The sequence below is a fragment of the Juglans regia genome, chromosome 4 (genome assembly GCF_001411555.2).
Source record: "Juglans regia cultivar Chandler chromosome 4, Walnut 2.0, whole genome shotgun sequence".
NCBI classification, from domain to species: Eukaryota; Viridiplantae; Streptophyta; class Magnoliopsida; order Fagales; family Juglandaceae; genus Juglans; species Juglans regia.
In genome coordinates this window covers 6,534,655-6,553,439 of record NC_049904.1, presented here as the reverse complement: position 1 = coordinate 6,553,439, position 18,785 = coordinate 6,534,655, and the positions used below count along the sequence as shown (strand labels likewise).

The window sequence follows — 18,785 nt, the reverse complement described above, 5'->3', positions numbered from 1 at the left end:
GAAAATAAGACGTGAATCACTGAATTTTTTAGAACTTTTTCCTTTCCTCTACAGGATATAAAAGATTCTACAATTAAAATATGTTTTATAATTTTGTTTTTTGATAGGCATGTCTTTTAAATTTAAAAGAGAGTTTGCAATGGAGCTCACTTAATTAAAATATACAGTCCTTTTACAAAATATTCTTTCATACATTACATAAACATGCATAGACTTCTGTCACCTTTCCCTGGAGTCATGTATGTCCTGACACTTCGACCTCATTTTGTTCTTTGGAGAGGGAGAGGCATACATAAAAATAAAATGAGTCGAATACTCAATAAATATTACTTCATAATGTAAAAATATACTAACATAAGTTTTTATTCATGCATTCATCATTCATCTACATATTTTACATAAAACATTTGTTTTCTTTTGAAAATATTACAAGGTGGGGGTTTTTCTTTAAAAAGTTTTCATTTCTCATAAAATATTTCTTACACCTTGTACATTCCTTCATAAAGAGAAAAAAATATTTCATACATTCAATTAACTCTTATCACTTTCCTTTGGCTGGTACATATTGTTACTATAGTACCCTTAGCTTCCCGCTTGAGATTGGACGGTGACTGAAATGCCGGGACATGTAACACAAGGCTACACACTCTTTGTACATGACAAATAATATGCTATGTACCTAAGTACACTAGCAATATGCAATAACATATCAACGAAAAAATAGTAAAAGTCAGGTAATCTAAACAATGCGATAAACAATTGCAAAGCACATGGCACTGTACTAACATAATATCCCAACATTGTCCAAAAACCATAAACAAGTATCAAAGATATAGCATCCAAAAAGCATAGAGTATAGTTTAAATCTCCCAAAACACGAGACCTCCTCAAAACATTATTCCTTAGAATTTGAGATCTAAACCATAGGATTTTTTTTTTTCCTTTTCCACGAAACAACTTAGGTTCCCGTTTTCTTCATCACTACCGTCCCATCAAGAGACAGACACCAGAAGATCCTATGGGATTGCTGAGGCTTGGGCGGTGTCAAACCTAAGTCCTTTGCCATTGCCTTTGCGTTAGCCAAGGCCTTTGAGGCTCGCTCTAGATAAGTAGACAGCTGGTTCATATTCCACCAAAATTTCAGATTCTTGGATGGTTGATAGATCGAAGCATCGATCTCGGTTTTACTAATACTAGTTAGGATCCCCCTGAGAAACTTAGCCGTGTGTTTTAATGCGTCAGCAATGTAGTCATAACGAGCTTGAACAATATACGCCTGGTGGAGCCTGTACTACCTCCTGGTGTGTAAGGAAATCCTCTTTTCCTATCCACTTGAGTCGGTGCAATTAGTTTTTGTGGCTCTGCCTCTACTATCGAAGCTACATTGACCAATTCTTGAAAATCTTCTATCAGTAGACATGCTACTTGGTTTCGGATATGAGGTTGCAAACTGTATTGGAACTTCCTTGCTTGCATTCTCTCAGTACTAGTCAAATGAGGTGCGAACCTCCCCATCTCCATAAAACGAGCAGCATAATGATCGACCGTCATATTCCCTTGGGTCAAACTTGCAAACTCCAAAGCTTTTTACTGCTTGGCCGTTTCTGGAAAGAAACGATTATCAAACTTCGTCTTAAATCGATCCCAAGTGAGTGCAGTCAAATTTTCCAATTCTTGGGCCAAAAGTTGTCGTTTGGTGTCCCACCAGATTCCAGCTTCTCCTTGAAGCATGTGACCCGCGTACTGGACCTTTTGCTCTTCCGAGCATCCACTAACATCGAAAGTTCTTTCTAGATTCGTAAGCCATTTGTTAGCCCTTATATGTCCTTCCGTTCCAATGAAATTCGGATATGTATACACCATGAACTTCTCGTAAGTACATCCTTATTCCCCTTTGGAGGTACTTGTCTAGCATTCTATCCTTGCTCCATCTGATTACGTACCACCTCAGTCATCTAGTGAATGGCTTATGTGATAACATGTCCCCCTTCCAGTGGAGGATTCCCAATTTCCTGATCCCCACCTCTTAGAGAGAAGTGTTCTCGCGTCGGTTTTGAACCATGATTTCCTTCTCTTGAAAATGCACAAAATCAGCATGGGTCATTCTCTTCCTTAGAGACGGATAACCTTTCTTCTCTTGAACTTGTGATCTTACGGGCGTATCTTGTTCTTTCCTCTAGATTCAAGCCTACAGCTATAAGATCCAAGCCTACAAGTACATATCTCAAACCTAGTTAAAGGTACCATGCATTTCTACGACAATGTGTTGGTTTACCCAGAGATGTAATTGCTCTGATACCATGCTCTGTGGCTCCCTTAGCCCCTGCTTGGGATTGAAAGGTGACTGAAATGTTGGGACATGTGACACAAGACTACATGCCCTTCGTACATGACAAATAATATGTTATGCACATAAGTACACTAGCAATATGTAATAACATAGCAACGAAAAAATAGTAAAAGCCGGCAATTTAAGCAATGCGATAAGCAATTGCAAAGCACATGACACTGTACTAACATAATATCTCAACATTGTCCAAAAACCTGTATCATAAAGATATAGCATCCTAAAAGCATAGAGTATAGTTTAAATCTCCCAAAACACGGGACCTTTTCAAAACATTATTACTCAAAAGTTGAGATATAAACAATAGGTTCTTTTTTTCTTTTCTTTTTCTTTTCTTTTCCACAAAACAACTTAGATTCCCATTTTCTTCATCACTACTGTCTCATCAGGAGATAGACTGCAGAAGATCCCATGGGATTGTTGAAGCTCTAGCGGTATCAAACCTAAGTCTTTTGCCATTGCCTTTGCGTCAGCTGAGGTCTTCGAGGCTCGCTCCAGACAAGTAGACAACTGGTCCATATTCCACCAAAATTTCAAATTCTTGGATAGTTGATAGATCGTAGCATCGATTTCAGTCTCACTAATACTAGTTAGGATCTCCCTGATAAGCTTAGCCGTGTGTTTTAATGCATCAGCAATATAGTCATGACGAGCCTGAACAGTATACTCATCCTCTATCAAGGAACCGTCTAAGTTCATGTTTCTTGGGAGTCCAGGGTACTTGTAACAACTTCTATTATTTCGGCTGGGGAATTGTAGTGGAAACTACCACAATGAGATTTCAAGAAATCTCAGCAGGTAATCACACAACATACAATAGTTAGTACAAACATACAAGATGTATATCATGAAATTCGTGCATGGACATGTACTTGAATTTTGACTTGACCATTTTCAAAAAGACTTATAACAAAGACTTTCGCTTTTCAGAAAAACTTCTTAAGTTTGTTATTCACGTTGATCTTAATCAGAACTTGCCTTATTAGAATATATCACAAGATTTGCATTGAGTGATCCTGATCATATCATGAGATTTTCATCAAGTGATCCTTATTTTATGAGCTCTTATCCTTGTTCAGAGGGTGGACACATTACGGTTCCCCTTAGCACCGCATGTTCCTACTAGTTACCGCACCATCAACGGTCTGTGCACCGTGATGAATACGTCATAAGCAAATATTCATATTAACTCGACCTTACTTCGTCGGGTTATATGCCTTATGCACCCACTAGCGTTAGATGCTTCCTCGCTCTGTCATTGTTTGAAAAGAATCCATTCGAGGCTCGTCGACATTACTTTGTTGATCTAGGGGTTACCACTCTATTCTTAAGCACTCTAATGTGGACAGATGAGTTCCACTAGGACATTCCCCCGCCTTAACACTTGAGGTTGTGATAAAATTTATAAACTCTTTTCTTTGAAAACACTTTTGGAAATATTTTTTCCCAAATGCATGTGACATGAAACTTAATACATACGTACTTACACTTGACATATGACGCATGAAATGCCATGCATAAAATAACCAAGCACAACATGTTCAATTGGCATGGTAAAATAAATCACATGAGATATGAAAACACATACATGGAACCATGCTTCTTCTTCAAACATATTTGCTTAGAAATCATAGCATAAAGAAATGAAACAAAAATTCATGGTAATTGGCCAAGATTCGAAACTTCGAAGACATGGTACACAATTCAATCACAATGTTTTCCTTAGAACTGAACATGCTAAGAACATTCTTACCATTTTCATCCTAAACCGAATCATACCATTCATGTAATATTCATATTCCAAGATCACATAAGCATATTTAAACAAAAAAACAAGAGATAGCAAACATAACAATGAAAATGATTTACACAAATATATACAAGTATTAGTGTAACGCCCCAATGGTAGGCTCAAATCACATGGTCTATATTCTAAAAGGACTAGTCAATGATACAATTGGAGCCCCATTGAAACCTTATAAAGAGAAAGAACTTCTCCTTTTGGATAAGGTATGTGGTGTATGGGATCCCACACTACTTGAGAAGGAGAAGTTTTTGCTCTTTATAATGTTCCAATGGGGCTCCAATTGCATCATTGACTAGTCATTTTGGAGTATAAGCCATGTGGTTTGGACCTTCCATTGGAGCGTTATAATTAACCAATAGTACGTTGAGTGTATACTTACAAAAATCCACCTAAGGAAATACTAGCAAACTGTAAATCCGAATGTGCTTCGTTAGAAAGTGTCTAAAAACCTTATTTCGTGTTCTTGAGTGTGTGAGGGTTTCTAGGACATCACTTGATCTTGAACCAATTGGCTTTTAGGATTTTTAGGTCAAAAACTCATTCATTTCACTCATTTTGTAAAACAAAACTTTAAACAAGATAAGTACACATGTGGTGATCGAAAACATGGAGGATATACACCCCCACCATTGGCTTCAAGGGCTCCTTGAAAATCCTAAAACCTTTTTCTAGAAAAATGGGTAGAAGTGTGTGTATTTCACCATTCTTGAATTCCTATGAGATTTGGATCTCATTTTGAGTTGAAAAGATGACTTGTGTGTGTAAGACTAGAGAAAACCGATCCTTACCTTGTCTATTCTTGATGGTGGAAAAATCCTCTCTTGAAAAGGAATCCTCCTTTTTTGGTTGGAAAGAAAGTGTGAGAAAATGTAAGAATCTTCAAGTGAAGGTGTAAGAAGAATGTGGAGAATATGAGAACATATGCAAAACTTGAAAAATAATCAAGAAGAAAGTCTTAGGCGTGTGTCTCTCTTTCCTTTTTATAAAACTTTTGTCAATCCCTCATTGATTGTTTGAAGTCCATTGCCTGTAAGACAAGTGACTTTTCCTTCTTCCTTCTTCCTTCTTCTCTTTAGCCGAAAATAACCCTTGGTGAGCCCCACCTTTGGATTGCATTGGGAAGGTAAAAGGTTTGGGTGGCATGTGGGTCCTTCCCTTAGCCGGAATCCTCCTCTTCCATCTATGCCCATTCCAATTCTCAACTAAGTGCATTGTACATTAGGACAAAGAGGTAAAACAACTCCATGTCTCTTCTTTTTTCCAAAATTCACTTTGCATGAGTAACACATGGAATAGGCGTGTGTCATGCCCTAGCCGTCCACTCTCTTTACCACTTTCAAAGTTGATGCTTCATCTCCTAATGCTCCTTCCCTAGGTGACTCCTTATGTGCCATAGCTGTAAAGGTAACTTAAGTGACAAGTGGCAAGTGAAGAGGTGCATTGGAAGTGTGGTAGCCGAAATTCTAGGGGCATATTTTTTCTTTGATACAAGAGTCATTTCATCTAAACTTCTAGAAGCTTAATGAATGTTTGACACTTGGGAAAACTTTGACAAAATTTGAAATCCCATGTGCCCCCTTCGGTTTCCCTTGTATCTTTTCTAGAAAACTTCATTCATCTTCCCTAGGCCTCCCTTTCCAAGAAAATCTACATTGGAACTCGAAATCAGACCAAAACAGTGGTTTAGGAGTGTGGACAATGGATTGGCCGAAAATCCTTTAGTCTTCCCAGGTTCATTTTGCCTCTTGATTCTGCTAGAAGGTTTCAAGCATGTTGAAAAGTGGAAAGTCCTCTAGGGTAGGTGTGCAAGCCACCTTTTGGTGTTTCCCTACACTTCTCTCTCCCCCTTAGTCCACTATCAAGTCCAGATTCATAGTGCAACACATGCATGACACATGGCACTAGTCAATTAGGGTTTGGGTCATAGACCTAAAGCCATTGGACCTGGGTTTCTAAATAGAGTTGAAAATTACAAGACATTCTAGGGCTACTCCCCATTTGAGCTCAAGTTACTAAATCAAAGATTCTAAGGCCTTCAAAAAAATAACTAGGGCTCTTAAAATGCTTTGGCTACTAAGAATAAATTCTATGGGCCATGCTTAGGCAAGCTCGGGTTATCACAGTTACATCTCGTGTGTTGGGGTTAGTGGTCTTTTGGACCCGGATTCCGCCCGTGGCCAAAAGTTGAGAATCCATTTCAGTCAGGGGCAGCACTAGGTGTACTACTAGTATTACTTATTCAGCATTACAATCTACATAGTTCATTGGTACCATCATTCATTTAATCATGGCCATTACGTAACTTTATACATTTAAATATTCATTTCCTTCCAGTCATTCTTTTCAAATCTTTCATTTTCATTTATATCCTTCATCAGTGAATTTCATTTCATAAACATCATTTCATAGCATAAGTATAAACATAATCAATAAAAACAATTTGATAGCATCATTTAAACCTTATTTCATAACCTCATCTAAACATCATTTCATAACCTTATTTAAATATCATTTCATAGGGTTATTTAAAGGTCATCGTAGCATCAAACACACAACTAATCTTAAGGTGCGTGAAAAGGAGCTGACAAAGAAGGTCATTACACACATATACTTTATACTTTAAACACTAATGTGCTAGCATAGATTCATATAAAGAGAAACATTTATTTTTCATTTTAAATCATTCAAAAAAACTCTAGAAGAGTATGAACATAATACTTACTTGGACTTTATGCTATTTTCATTTCTTACAGTTCATTCATATGCGTGTCAGATGGCAACCTACATTCGTACATAACTTTACATCATTTATTTTCTCAAGTGCATAAGCAACTTAACTTAGAAAATACATAAAACTACCATTGACTTAAGCTTCCTTCACTTAGACCCATTAAATTACCAAATCTATCCTCCATACATTCCTTTATCACCATTTTTCTAATTTCTCAAAGTTGTAGCTTGTGGCCCACTTGTGGCCGCCTTCCCAACACATAGTATTTCACTTCATGTTCTTATCCTTTAAAGTGAATCTTCTTGATTTACTTTAATGGTTAAGACACATTATTACATTCTAACTTGAACCAATCAAGTTATAAACTCAATCTTAGTCAATACATACATCCATTCCTCCATTCATATATAATAACCCACATTTTATCCTAATCCAAACCAAGCATAACACACAATTTTAAGTCAACTATGAATCTTAAACATTGTGTACTCATGCTTAAGATAAACTATACATTACATATGGTAAATCTGTCTGATACATGCATCCAACAAAACTTACACATATTCCCTGTCCCTTTTATCACCTAAGATTAACATATAGTTCACTAAGGCCCTGTTTGGATAGTGCGATGAGATGATATAGTTTTAGATGAAAGTTGAATTAAATATTGTTAGAATATTAATTTTTAATATTATTATTGTTTTGGTATTTAAAAATGTTGAATTGTTTATTATATTTTGTGTAGAAATTTGAGAAAGTTGTAATGATGAGATGAGATGAGATGAAATGTAATCGTTTTTATACCCAAACGGGGCCTAAATCTTGATATACTCAACTTCAGCATACATCATTAAAGCCCATGACATCTCACGTAATCTTCATATAAAAATATGTCTTCAGTTAACCCTAACGCTTCACACAACATATTACCACATCAGAACTGTACAATAATCTCATCGTTTCACACAATATACAACCACATCACAATTACATCACAAACCACACCCCAGTTCTCCTTAGTCTATCACAACTAACACATCACATTCACTTAACTTCACAATCTCCACCATGGCCTTACTTGATCCATGAAGTCCAACACTACACTATGCAATCATATAAAATCTGCCGATTTCATTTACACCAATCCAAACACAATCACAAAAGCTTTATAAGCTTTATATGCACCAACAACAATCCCAACACTTCACAAACTACACAAGTATCCCATCACTTCACATAGTTTACAACCACATTCCAAACTACACAATAATCCCATCACTTCACATGGCATCTGATCACTTCACAAACTACACAATCACCTCATCACTTCACATAGCACAACCATTTCAAAAACTTCACATTTAATTCCATCACTTCACACTACACACAGCCACACCATTCACAATTCACAATGCACAGCACAGAGCACTTTTCACAATTCACAATAATCATGAACAGAACACCTTTCATAACATCATTTCACTTTACAAACATAACATTTGTCAAGATAAAGCGATAGGAGTTTATACCCAAAATTTAGGGTTTGAAATCGCTGCTTGTCACTTGTTGTTCTGTAAAAAGTGCTGAGCTTCATGGCTGCTGTGACAGTGGGGTTGGGTGGTTCCCAAAGTGAGGTGGGGGTGGAGGCAATGTTTGCTATGGTTAGGAGACTCACGGTGGTGGTGGCTTACGATGGCTCTGCTACCTTGGACTAGAAGGATAGTTGTTGTGGCTTGTATGATGTAGGTACGGTGGATGCTCATCCTTGGTAGAGGGGGTTGCAAGGGCATGGTGCACAACAGTTAACAGACGGCTTTGTCTTCGGATTGCTAAAATAGGGGTTGTGAGTGGCATACGGAGGTGAGTTTGGTGATTTGACCGTGCATGGAGTGGAGGAGAGTAAGGGATGGGCGAAGTTGCTGTGGCTAAGGAGATCGGAAGGGGACCAAAGAGGGAGACAAGTGTTGGGGTGTACAATAGTAGGAGGTGTTGGCTATGGGCAGCGTTTGCGTCACGGCGTGAAGTAATGACTCGTGGCGATGCTTTGGTGCTCGATTGGAGGGGGATTCACATTGATTCTATGGGTTGGTCTCGACAGTGTTGTGGTGGTTTTCGATTTCTTGTGACCTGGCAGAAACAAGCCAGTGAGGTAGAGAGGTGGTGAGGGTGCGACTGAGCTAGGCTTCAGTGGGCGGCAGGTAGGGGTGTAACCGGTCTGGTCCGGTCAAGTTTTGGACAAAATTTAGGATCAAACCGGTATGTACCGGTTTTGTATTTTCCAAAATTGATTACGCACTGGTTATCTTATTAAATCGGTATCTCCAGTTTTACTGGTTTCCGGTCCAGTCCAGTCCAGTTTTCTGGTTTTTTAAAATGTAAGTTTGTCATTAAAAAATAAAAATCTATTAATAAAAAAAGCTGCTTCAAAAAATTTGTTTTAAAAATTTGTTCCTATTACAAATCTGCACTACTAAAAAAATCTGTTTTAATAAAAAAATTAATATTAGTTATAAACTTATATATTAGCATAGCTATATAATATATTAGACTATATAATAGTATTAATATTATACTATTAGTATAGTTATATATTAGTATTAGTCATAAACTTATATATTAGTATAGCTATATAATATATTAGACTATATATAATATAATTTAATATATATTTTATGTTTAAAGCCTATGATCAATTAAATTTTCATCTTCGAGATTAAATTTTTATTTTATAAATTATAATAACATTATTTTATATATAATTATATTAATAACATATGATCAAACAAATTACAAATGTTCATATTTAAGATTAACATTTTATGTTATAATTTAGAAATTATAATATGAAATTATTTCATATATTATATGATATATGATATATAATTATATTATATATCAAAATTTCACATATAATTATATATTATATATGAAACTTATATATAAAATATTAATTTTTATATTTTTTCCCCAAACCGGTCCGGTCTGGTTTCGAAAATCGTAGAGTCGGAACCGAACTGGTTTCGACCGGTTTGCATAATTCAAGAACCGGGACCGGACCGATTTTTCGGTTTAAATTTACATCCCTAGCAGCAGGGGGGAAGAGAAGAGAGGAAAGAGAATAGAAATTTGGGTTTTTGGGAAATTAGATCCTAGCTCTACATTTATGCCTAACTTTAATCCAATGGTAGATATTAAACATGGAGAAATAAGAGAGAAAGAAATAGAGAAAATAGAAAGGGAAGGGAAATATGCTAAATAGAAAACTCAACTTTGTTTTCTTGACACAAATAGTATTTTTCATCACAAAATAAAGTGATGAGTTTTAATAAATATTTCTCAGGAGAAATAAAATCATCTAAATATGTTGAGTTTTTAACATAAAATAAAATGATGAATATTACATAATATTCTTAAAGAAAGAAAGTTATTTAAATAAAATAATTTTCTAAAGTTATATCATTTCAAGGGCTCCAAAATAAAGAGGCTAGCTTTAAAATTAGGTTTGATTCAATAACATTGAAATATCCCCATTAAAATAATTTTGGACTCGTAAAAATATTTAAAAGATTTTAAAACACTTGGCTCAATTTAAAAATCATCCACTAGATTTAAAAAAAAAAACAAAGATTGAAGATTTAAAAGGTATAGACCTTGTGACCAATTAAGAAAAAAAAAGAGGGGTTGGTCACATCGAGTGTGTGTGATACCTTATAGAATTAAAATTCTTACAGTTCATGTATCAATCTCTTTCCTAACAGAGATCTTCGACATCGGATAAGAACTTTTTTTCAAGTAATTGATACTACTCTTAAATTCGGGTAATAACTTAAACAAATCTTTTTAAAGTAATTGGAGCCTTTGCTACAAATGGTGGAAAAAAATTCCTAAAAAAATAAAGATAAGAATAAAAGGTTAAATTTTGGAAATTAACTTCTAGTTTTACATAGAAAAATAGCAAATAATGGATGGACTACTTAGTAGTAAACCGACGTCTTTCAGTTTATGAGTGTCTAAATAACCGATCTCCTCAAACTTTATTATTTACAATATAAAGGATAGTCAATCCTTGGAATCTTCAAAGAAAAATATTTTTGTCACAAAAAAATTACACAAAAGTTATCCCATAAATTGATCTAACAGATCATATGAAGTCACATTAATTTAGAAGATTATTTTTATGTAATTTTTTTGTGTCTGTAGCGGTTCGGTCTGGTCTGATTTTTCAATTTTTCGATTTAAATTTACACCCCTATACACACGTATAAATTGGGGGGAGACAAAAACCATTCCCAAAGCATTGTTTTATGTTGATTTACTCTGGTTTCAGTTCCCAATCCCCACCAAATATGGCATGGTTTCTACCTAGAACATTAATGAATCAAACATGCACATCCAACAATACTTTATAGGTGTCTTGCCCATCGGTTTAACTTTTGGCTTGAAAATTAGGTCAACAAAATCTCAGCTCACGCAGAGAAAATGTTAAATATTGAAAGTTGTATGTTTGAGAGATCCAAGTCACGGAAAAAGAGGCACGGCAAGTCGGGACAGGTTCGTCATCCCCATTGAATGCTTGTGGTTAAATTGTTACAATTGTCTGCTCCATTTTTATCCATTTTCTTTTGTTTTTTTAACATTTCTTCTGTTACCACTTTCAAAATTTTGATCCGTGCGCCCTTTAAACAAGATCAAAATTTTGGGTTTGGATCCTAAATATAGTTATTGTATTTATTGTGTTGTTTAAATTAATAATCAATCAGCCAATCGACAAAATTTACACGTCAATTTTGATAATGATGTGAAAATTCATTTGAATAACGTCTTGAAAATCTTAAATCACTCAAGGTGTAAGCTAGTCACCATCTAAAATTCATTATAGAAATTTAGTTTGTTAAACTAATTTAGAAATACTTACAAGACCCTTGAAGTAATAAAACCTGACTTACAACATCACGAGTATCTCATTCGATCTCTACACCCTGGTAGCTCTGGATTATCGGTCTTTCTATAATTTCACTACGAGGCACCAACTCGATCTCTACAACCAAGCAGTTTCCAAAATCTTTCTGGCCAATGAGCCAATAGTACTCGAACACAAGCACAATATGATTGAAGTCTGTTTATTAGGATTAGGAGATAATCGATATTCAATGCATAATGGATATCTTTAGGATTTTCTTTCCGGAATATAATGAATATGGAAGTTGTAGCTTCTTTACATACTCTAGAAGTCATACATTATATATACTTAGGATTTGAGAAAACCGTCCAAAACCTAATGAAAAAATTATTCTAGAAATTTTTAGCAGACTGTTGAATGAACTTTATGTCCAGTTTTTAATCCTGTAAATGTTTAAATTTGAAGATCCTTGTGAAATATGAATTTGTAGATAATTTAGTTAGTTTTCCAACAATACCAATATTACTTCAATCCAATATGGGAGTCCACGTATTATTTTTACACTAACATGATACTTTTGTAGGCTAAGAGAATTTGACGAGAAAAAGAAAATAAAAAAGTGATCTTTATAATTAATAGGTAATAAACTTTTTATTGTAGATCTTATAATTGTTGGTTTAATTTATGCTATTTACATAAACTTTTCATTAAGAATTTTAATTCGGTGTTTCTAAGAAATTAGATTTTTAGTTTTTTTTTTTTATGTGCTCAAAACACTTTTTATAAATTTATCATGCATATAATCTTTTTTATAAAAAAAGCTTTTAGACCGTTAGAAGTATTTTTTAAACTTTTACACTCGAAAATAAACTCCTTATCTAAAGGGATTCAGTTATTCAGTATAAATTCAAGCTCGAATCTTCTACACACGTCGCACAGTTTTGATTATATTATTATTATATATATATATATATATATATTCTTAAAATATTTAAATTTAAGAATATAATTTAAGTGACTGCCATTTAAATAGTGATAAAGTATCTTATGAAACTATTTAAAATATTATATTAAATAGAGTGGTGCTAGTGTTGACAGCTGGACTTGCCTTTTAGTATAAATTTTATATTTTTTAAACATATTTAAATATTTAAAAAAAATAAAAAAATATATCAATATATTAAAAATTACTTTCTTAACTATTAAAAAAAAAATTACTCTCAAACAAAGTTCTTATTATTTTCTGACAACCAAAACTTTTCCTGAATTTTCTTTTGGCATCAATTTTCGCAATCTTAATTGAAGTGTTTAATAAATTATAGTTCATCGAGTTAGTCAACGTAATTTGGTATTCTTTAAAATACCAAATGAGGCAATGCATTAAATGGTCATTATTGCCGCTAAATTTAGATCTTCCAAAAAGCTTTTTCCTCCTCTATATATAATTTTCAAATATATTAATATTACAACAGTCTTTTCTCTCTAAATTAAAGAACACCTGCATCTACACTGTTTTTTTAATATTTTTTTATTTTTTTAAACACATGTCTTTGATTCCATTACGAAGTTCAACTTCTTGTTCAAGTCAAGAGATGCTTAGCAATAAATTTCGTGAATAATCATAAAATAATTTATAAATAATAGGAAAATAGTTTGAATTAATAAGTATTTTTTGAGTTTTGTAAAAGGAGAAAGAAAAAAATATAATAAAATTAAAATATTGTTAAAATATAAATTTTTAATATAATTTTTGTTTGATAGTTTGAAAAAATTATAATGATTAGTTTGAAAATGTTTATATTTAAGTGATGTTTGAGAATGAAATGAGATGTGATGAAAATTATTTCCAAACATCCCCTAATATTTAGGAGGAAATAAGATGTTTGGGAAGGAAAGTTGTAATTCGCAACAAGTTGTTGATGTTTAGATACATGACATTTTTTGTAACACTTAAATTACAGTTATAATATATTTTTTTTCCAATAAATAGTTCAAGAATAAGAAATATACAAAAGGGTACTACTACTCAATCCCATGAATTTGCTCCGTCAAATTTATCACTGGTGCAACTGTACTTTTTTTTTCTTTTAAATGTTTTTTTTTTAAAATCTTTAAATATTTTTTAAAAAATAAATCACTTCACTGCTCGTCATTTTCTTAATCATTAAAAAAATATTAAAATATCGGAATAACTTTGAGGAGGGCAAAATCATTGGCCAAGTATAATTTTCCTATACAAATAGTCTATTAGTGGGAAATGGGAACATGGTAAGACGGGCTGGTTTGGTTACACAAAATCAAACTAGCTCATCTCATGTCATATAATATAATAATCAATTTAACTTTTTTAAATATCAAAACAAAAATAATATTAACAAATTCTATTATAATAATATTTTATTCAATTTAAAAAAAAAATATCTCATCTCATTTCATTTAAACTGTGTAACCAAACGAGTAGACAACCGGAGGCCACCACAATAACATTCTACTTGCTGAAAATTAGACATGAAGTGCCGAAGAAAAGACTAGTGAACACCACCCTTGATGGTTGTATTCCTTTCACTTAATGAAATGTATCTGCATAAAAAGAAAGGAGCAGGGATCCCTGCAACCAAACCATTGCGATAAACAAACATATTACATCAAAGATATAGCAATTAAAATAAAAAATAAAAATTTGAGCCTAATAAATTGATTGCTACCATCCTTGTTTGATTGGTTGTAAATATTAGATGATGTGTGGTAAAAAGGTTTTCAAATGATACCAAATTACAAACCAAATTTTACCATATGGATGGATGTAGCGATGAGTTTACACCAAATTACAAAGATATTGACGATTTTAGATGTACTGTAATTTACTGGCAGTAGGAGAGAACCACCTGTAGTTATAGATAGGGCGATGCTAGGGCCGCCGAGAGTGGAAACCGATAATTTCTATTGAGAAGTATAAAATGTAATTTTTTATTTTGTGTTTTTTTTTTTCAAGCATTTTTTAAACCCTTTTAAACATTTAAAAAAAAGATAAAAAATTCATAAATTCATTTAAAAACATTTTCTTAACAATTAAGTAAAAAAAAAAAAGTACAAAAAAGAAGAAAGAATTGGTAGCTTTTGTCGGGATGCATCATCAGTGGATGCATCATTTTCCTTATAGATAAAGGAGTATGAAGAGTAATGTTATCCTCAATACTTCCATCCTATTTTCATCCCACCATATAAGATTTGTCACATTTATCACTACGGGATCATCCAAAAGTGATAAATATGCCACATCTTATATGACAAGATAAGAGTGAGATGATAGTGTGGTGTATAAAATTTTCCACCATCGAAACACTAGTTTTCAAATTAAACATCTATGTGATTTCCCTTTAAAAAAAAATCTCTGTGATTTCATTATTCACGTATTCTCTGTGATTTCATATCTTTTTATTTTTATTTTACAATCAAATAAAAAAATGTAAGTAACACAAAATCAGCCTCCCAAAATGGGTCTTAACCAATTTATTTGCATTTAGTGTATTTTTTTTTAAGAGAAGCCGGTAGCCACACATATAGCGGCCCCGTTCCAAATTTATTTAAAAAAAAATCTCACTTATGACGGATGAATATTGTGGAAACAAACATTACACTTGGGGGTTTACGAGGTAAACGCTATAAACCAACCCAAAACCAAGTGTCAAAACATGCCAAGAAGACCAAAAAATCAACAAATAAATACTAATAGGCCTAAAGCAAACCAACCAGCAAAATTCGAAAAACCAACCAACCTGAAAAAAATCTGACACTCTTATTCTATCCATAAGCACCTTATTATCGCCTATAATCGAATATCCTGAAGACCAACTTTCTCAACTTTCAGAATCCCTTTGAGCAAATGAGGCACTTCATTGTAATTATTCCACGTACCATTTTTCTGATTTGAAGCCCAACGTGCCAAAAAATCTGCTCCTGCATTTCATTCTCTATAAGTATGTCGTACCTTAACTTCCAAGGTAGGAAGAGTAGTTTGTATCTTTTCCGAATAATCTTCTAGATACCATATCCAACATCTCCCTTTTTCTATCCAATGAACCACTAGCAAAGAGTCTAATTCAATCTCCGCTCTTCGAATAGCTAAGTCCTTACAATATTGAATACCATAGTAAAGTGCAATGACCTCCGCTTTATTATTAGAGCCATGCCCTAGTTCTTTAGCAAAAGCCCAAATAAGATTCCCCTACTTATCTCTAATTAAACCCCCTGCACCCATACGACCTGGATTTCCCAAAGAACTCCCATCCACGTTTAATTTAGACCAGCCCAGGATCGGTGTCATCCATTTCACAAGAGAATATCTCTATCTCTTCACAGGTTTAATAGGAATAGAGAAAAACTTCAACACTTTTTCATCTCCATCATTCATCTTTTTACTAGCATGCAAGCGAATTCCCACTCATGCAATAACAGCCTTAATCGAACCCCATAACAAGCCCAAAGAAATTCTTTCACCTTCCATACAAGCTTTACATCTCCAAACCCAAAGAGACCAAGTCACAATAATAGGAATAAGAGCAAGCAATGTACCTTTTTGAGTCGAATAAGCAGCTCACCGAAACCATAATTCCATAGGCGCTCTCCATGATCTCTTCAGGTGATACGGCATCCCCAGCTGTCAAGAGACACGCCTCCAAATATCTACAGCAACCATCCCGTTGGCAAGGACATAATCTTTATCTTCCACACACCCCTGGGTACAATATTCACATCTTGAAGCCAAAGGAACGCCCAGAGAACGGATTCGACTATCAACAGTAAGGCTAAAATTAAAAGCCTTTCAAATGGTAACCAAATATTTTTTTGGTAGTGCTAAATGCCAAATCCAAGAAGCCCATTCAGATTTTGGTGCGCGAACACGAACACAGTCCCAAGCTGACTTCGATGAAAATTCCCCATTCAGATTTGGCTTCCAAATCAACAAGTCTTCACCATTTTTTTGTTCACCTAGGCAATTCAGAATTTCTTCCATTTTGGATTCCCCCACCAAGTGATGTGGCAAGTCCACATCCCAACCATTATGAAGCCTACACTCCTTTACTTTAAGAAGAGGACGATCAGATATCTCGCACAAATTTAAGAGGACTCCCGATTTCAGCCAAGGATCTCTCCAAAAAGAGACATGTCCATCCTGAACTTACCACCTAGAATTTCCTAAGATCTTCGGAACCATGCCCACAATATGTTTCCAAAATAAAGTTCCTTTCCATTGATCTACCAAAGTCACATGCTGATCTTTACATACTTATGCTTGAAGAAATTAGCCCATATAGCATCGCCTGTCTGTAAGTTCCAAGCAAGCTTCATAAATAGAGAATCTTGAACTTCCTCTGATTTTCGAAGACCCAAACCCCTTTCCTGAGTCGGTGCGCAAACTTTGTGCCAAGCAACCCACTTGCACTTTTGTTTTCTATTCCAGGATCCCAAAAACAAATTACTCATCGAGCAATTTACAGCTGCCATAACAGCCTTAGGAGCATGCAACATAGGGAACAAATGAATTGGTATACTAGCAAAAACATGTCTCAATAAAAGAAGGCGAGTACCAGAAGATAAAAACCGATTCTGCCATCTGTCCAATTTCCGTCGAATGCAATTCAATAAATCATCAAAATGCGAAATTTTTAGCCGGCCTACCTTAAGAGGCACACCCAAGTATTTAACCCGAAAAAAACCTTCAGAGCAAGAAGTCAACAGTAGAGGATTCCTTTTCCGAGCAGCAGTCACATGTTTAGAAAAGAAAATATAGGATTTTCCATTGCTCACCACCTGACCAGACCACTCTTCATAAAATGCAAAAGCATCTCAGATTTCTTGAAGCAAAGATCTTCCTCCATTAGCAAACAACACAATATCATTAGCATATGATAAGTGAGAAACAAGAGGGGTACCTCAGGGATGGGAGAAAGGAACAATATTACCATCAGCAAACTTCTGCTTTAACAATCTGGAGAGCACCTCTTTGACGAGAATAAACAAGTATGGTGACAGATGATCACCTTGACGCAGGCCATGTCCACTTGAGAAAAACCCTTTTGCCGAACCATTCATAACCACAGAGAACCAAGGAGTCGAGATACAATTTCTGATCAAATCACAGAGTATCATAGAAAACCCAAATGAAGCCATAACATGAATTAAGAAGTCACAGTCAATGCTATCATATGCCTTAGCCATGTCAACTTTAGTGACGATGTTACCACCCCTAACCTTCTTATTAAGCATGTGTATCATTTCTTGGGCCAAATAAATATTTTCAAAAATACTTCGCCCAGGAAGAAAAGCACCTTATTCTGGAGAAACAAGTTTGTTTAAGATGGGTGATAATCTATGAACCAAGATTTTAGAAAAAATCTTATACACCACTGAGCATAAACTTATAGGGCGAAACTTATGAAAACTAGTAGGCTTCTGCATTTTTGGAATGAGAACAATATAAGAAGCTGAGTAAAATCTAGGCATCAGGGTTCCAAGAAAAAACTCCCGAACAGCTGCCACCACATTAGCTTCAACAATATCCCAGCGCGTTGTATAGAAACCAGAACCAAACCCATCTGGGCTCGGGCTACTCTCCACCGGTATAGAAAACATAGCCTCTTTAACCTCTTGGATCGAAGGGAGTTGAAGGAGTTTGGCATTTTCCTCCTCAAGAATAGAATTATGCACCAATGTCGACAAACCTGGGAGCTTTCGACAAGCTCTAGCTCGAAGAAAAGAACTGAAATAATCCACAGTATCTAAATGAATAGCTTCCAGGGTAGCTAAACAACTACCATCTGTACACCTCATTTCGTGCACTATAGGCTTAGTTAAAGAAACAAAAGTTTTAAAGAATTGAGTGGAAGCCTTTCCTTTTTCCATCCACCTAAGCTTCACATGTTGTGAAAGTCTAGTTTCTTCTCTTTGCATCCAAATAGCAAGATCTTCCTTGGCCACCAATAAAGCCCCCTCCGTATCT

At 34.6% G+C, this 18,785-nt stretch overlaps 1 protein-coding gene across 1 annotated transcript; it reads right to left on the bottom strand.

Annotated features, from left to right (window-relative positions):
• Nucleotides 1-16,226: 16,226 nt before the first annotated feature.
• LOC118348148 lies at nt 16,227-18,004 on the bottom strand. The gene is made up of 4 exons (XM_035689139.1): nt 17,749-18,004; nt 17,073-17,610; nt 16,358-16,468; nt 16,227-16,302 (listed from the first exon to the last, which is right to left on the bottom strand). Exons 1-4 carry the CDS (start codon nt 18,002-18,004, stop codon nt 16,227-16,229), a joined length of 981 nt encoding a protein of 326 aa, XP_035545032.1.
• Nucleotides 18,005-18,785: the final 781 nt, after the last annotated feature.

What these genes read in the sequence shown, in the direction of transcription:
- LOC118348148 (XM_035689139.1), bottom strand. Translation starts at nt 18,004, where the DNA reads ATGGCTAAGGCATATGATAGCATTGACTGTGACTTCTTAATTCATGTT. An exon ending in GCTAATTTCTTCAAGCATAA is followed by an intron (nt 16,469 to 17,072) that starts GTATGTAAAGAT and finishes TGGTTGCTGTAG; the next exon opens with ATATTTGGAGGCGTGTCTCT. An exon ending in TGCTTATTCGACTCAAAAAG is followed by an intron (nt 16,303 to 16,357) that starts GTACATTGCTTG and finishes TTGGGTTTGGAG; the next exon opens with ATGTAAAGCTTGTATGGAAG.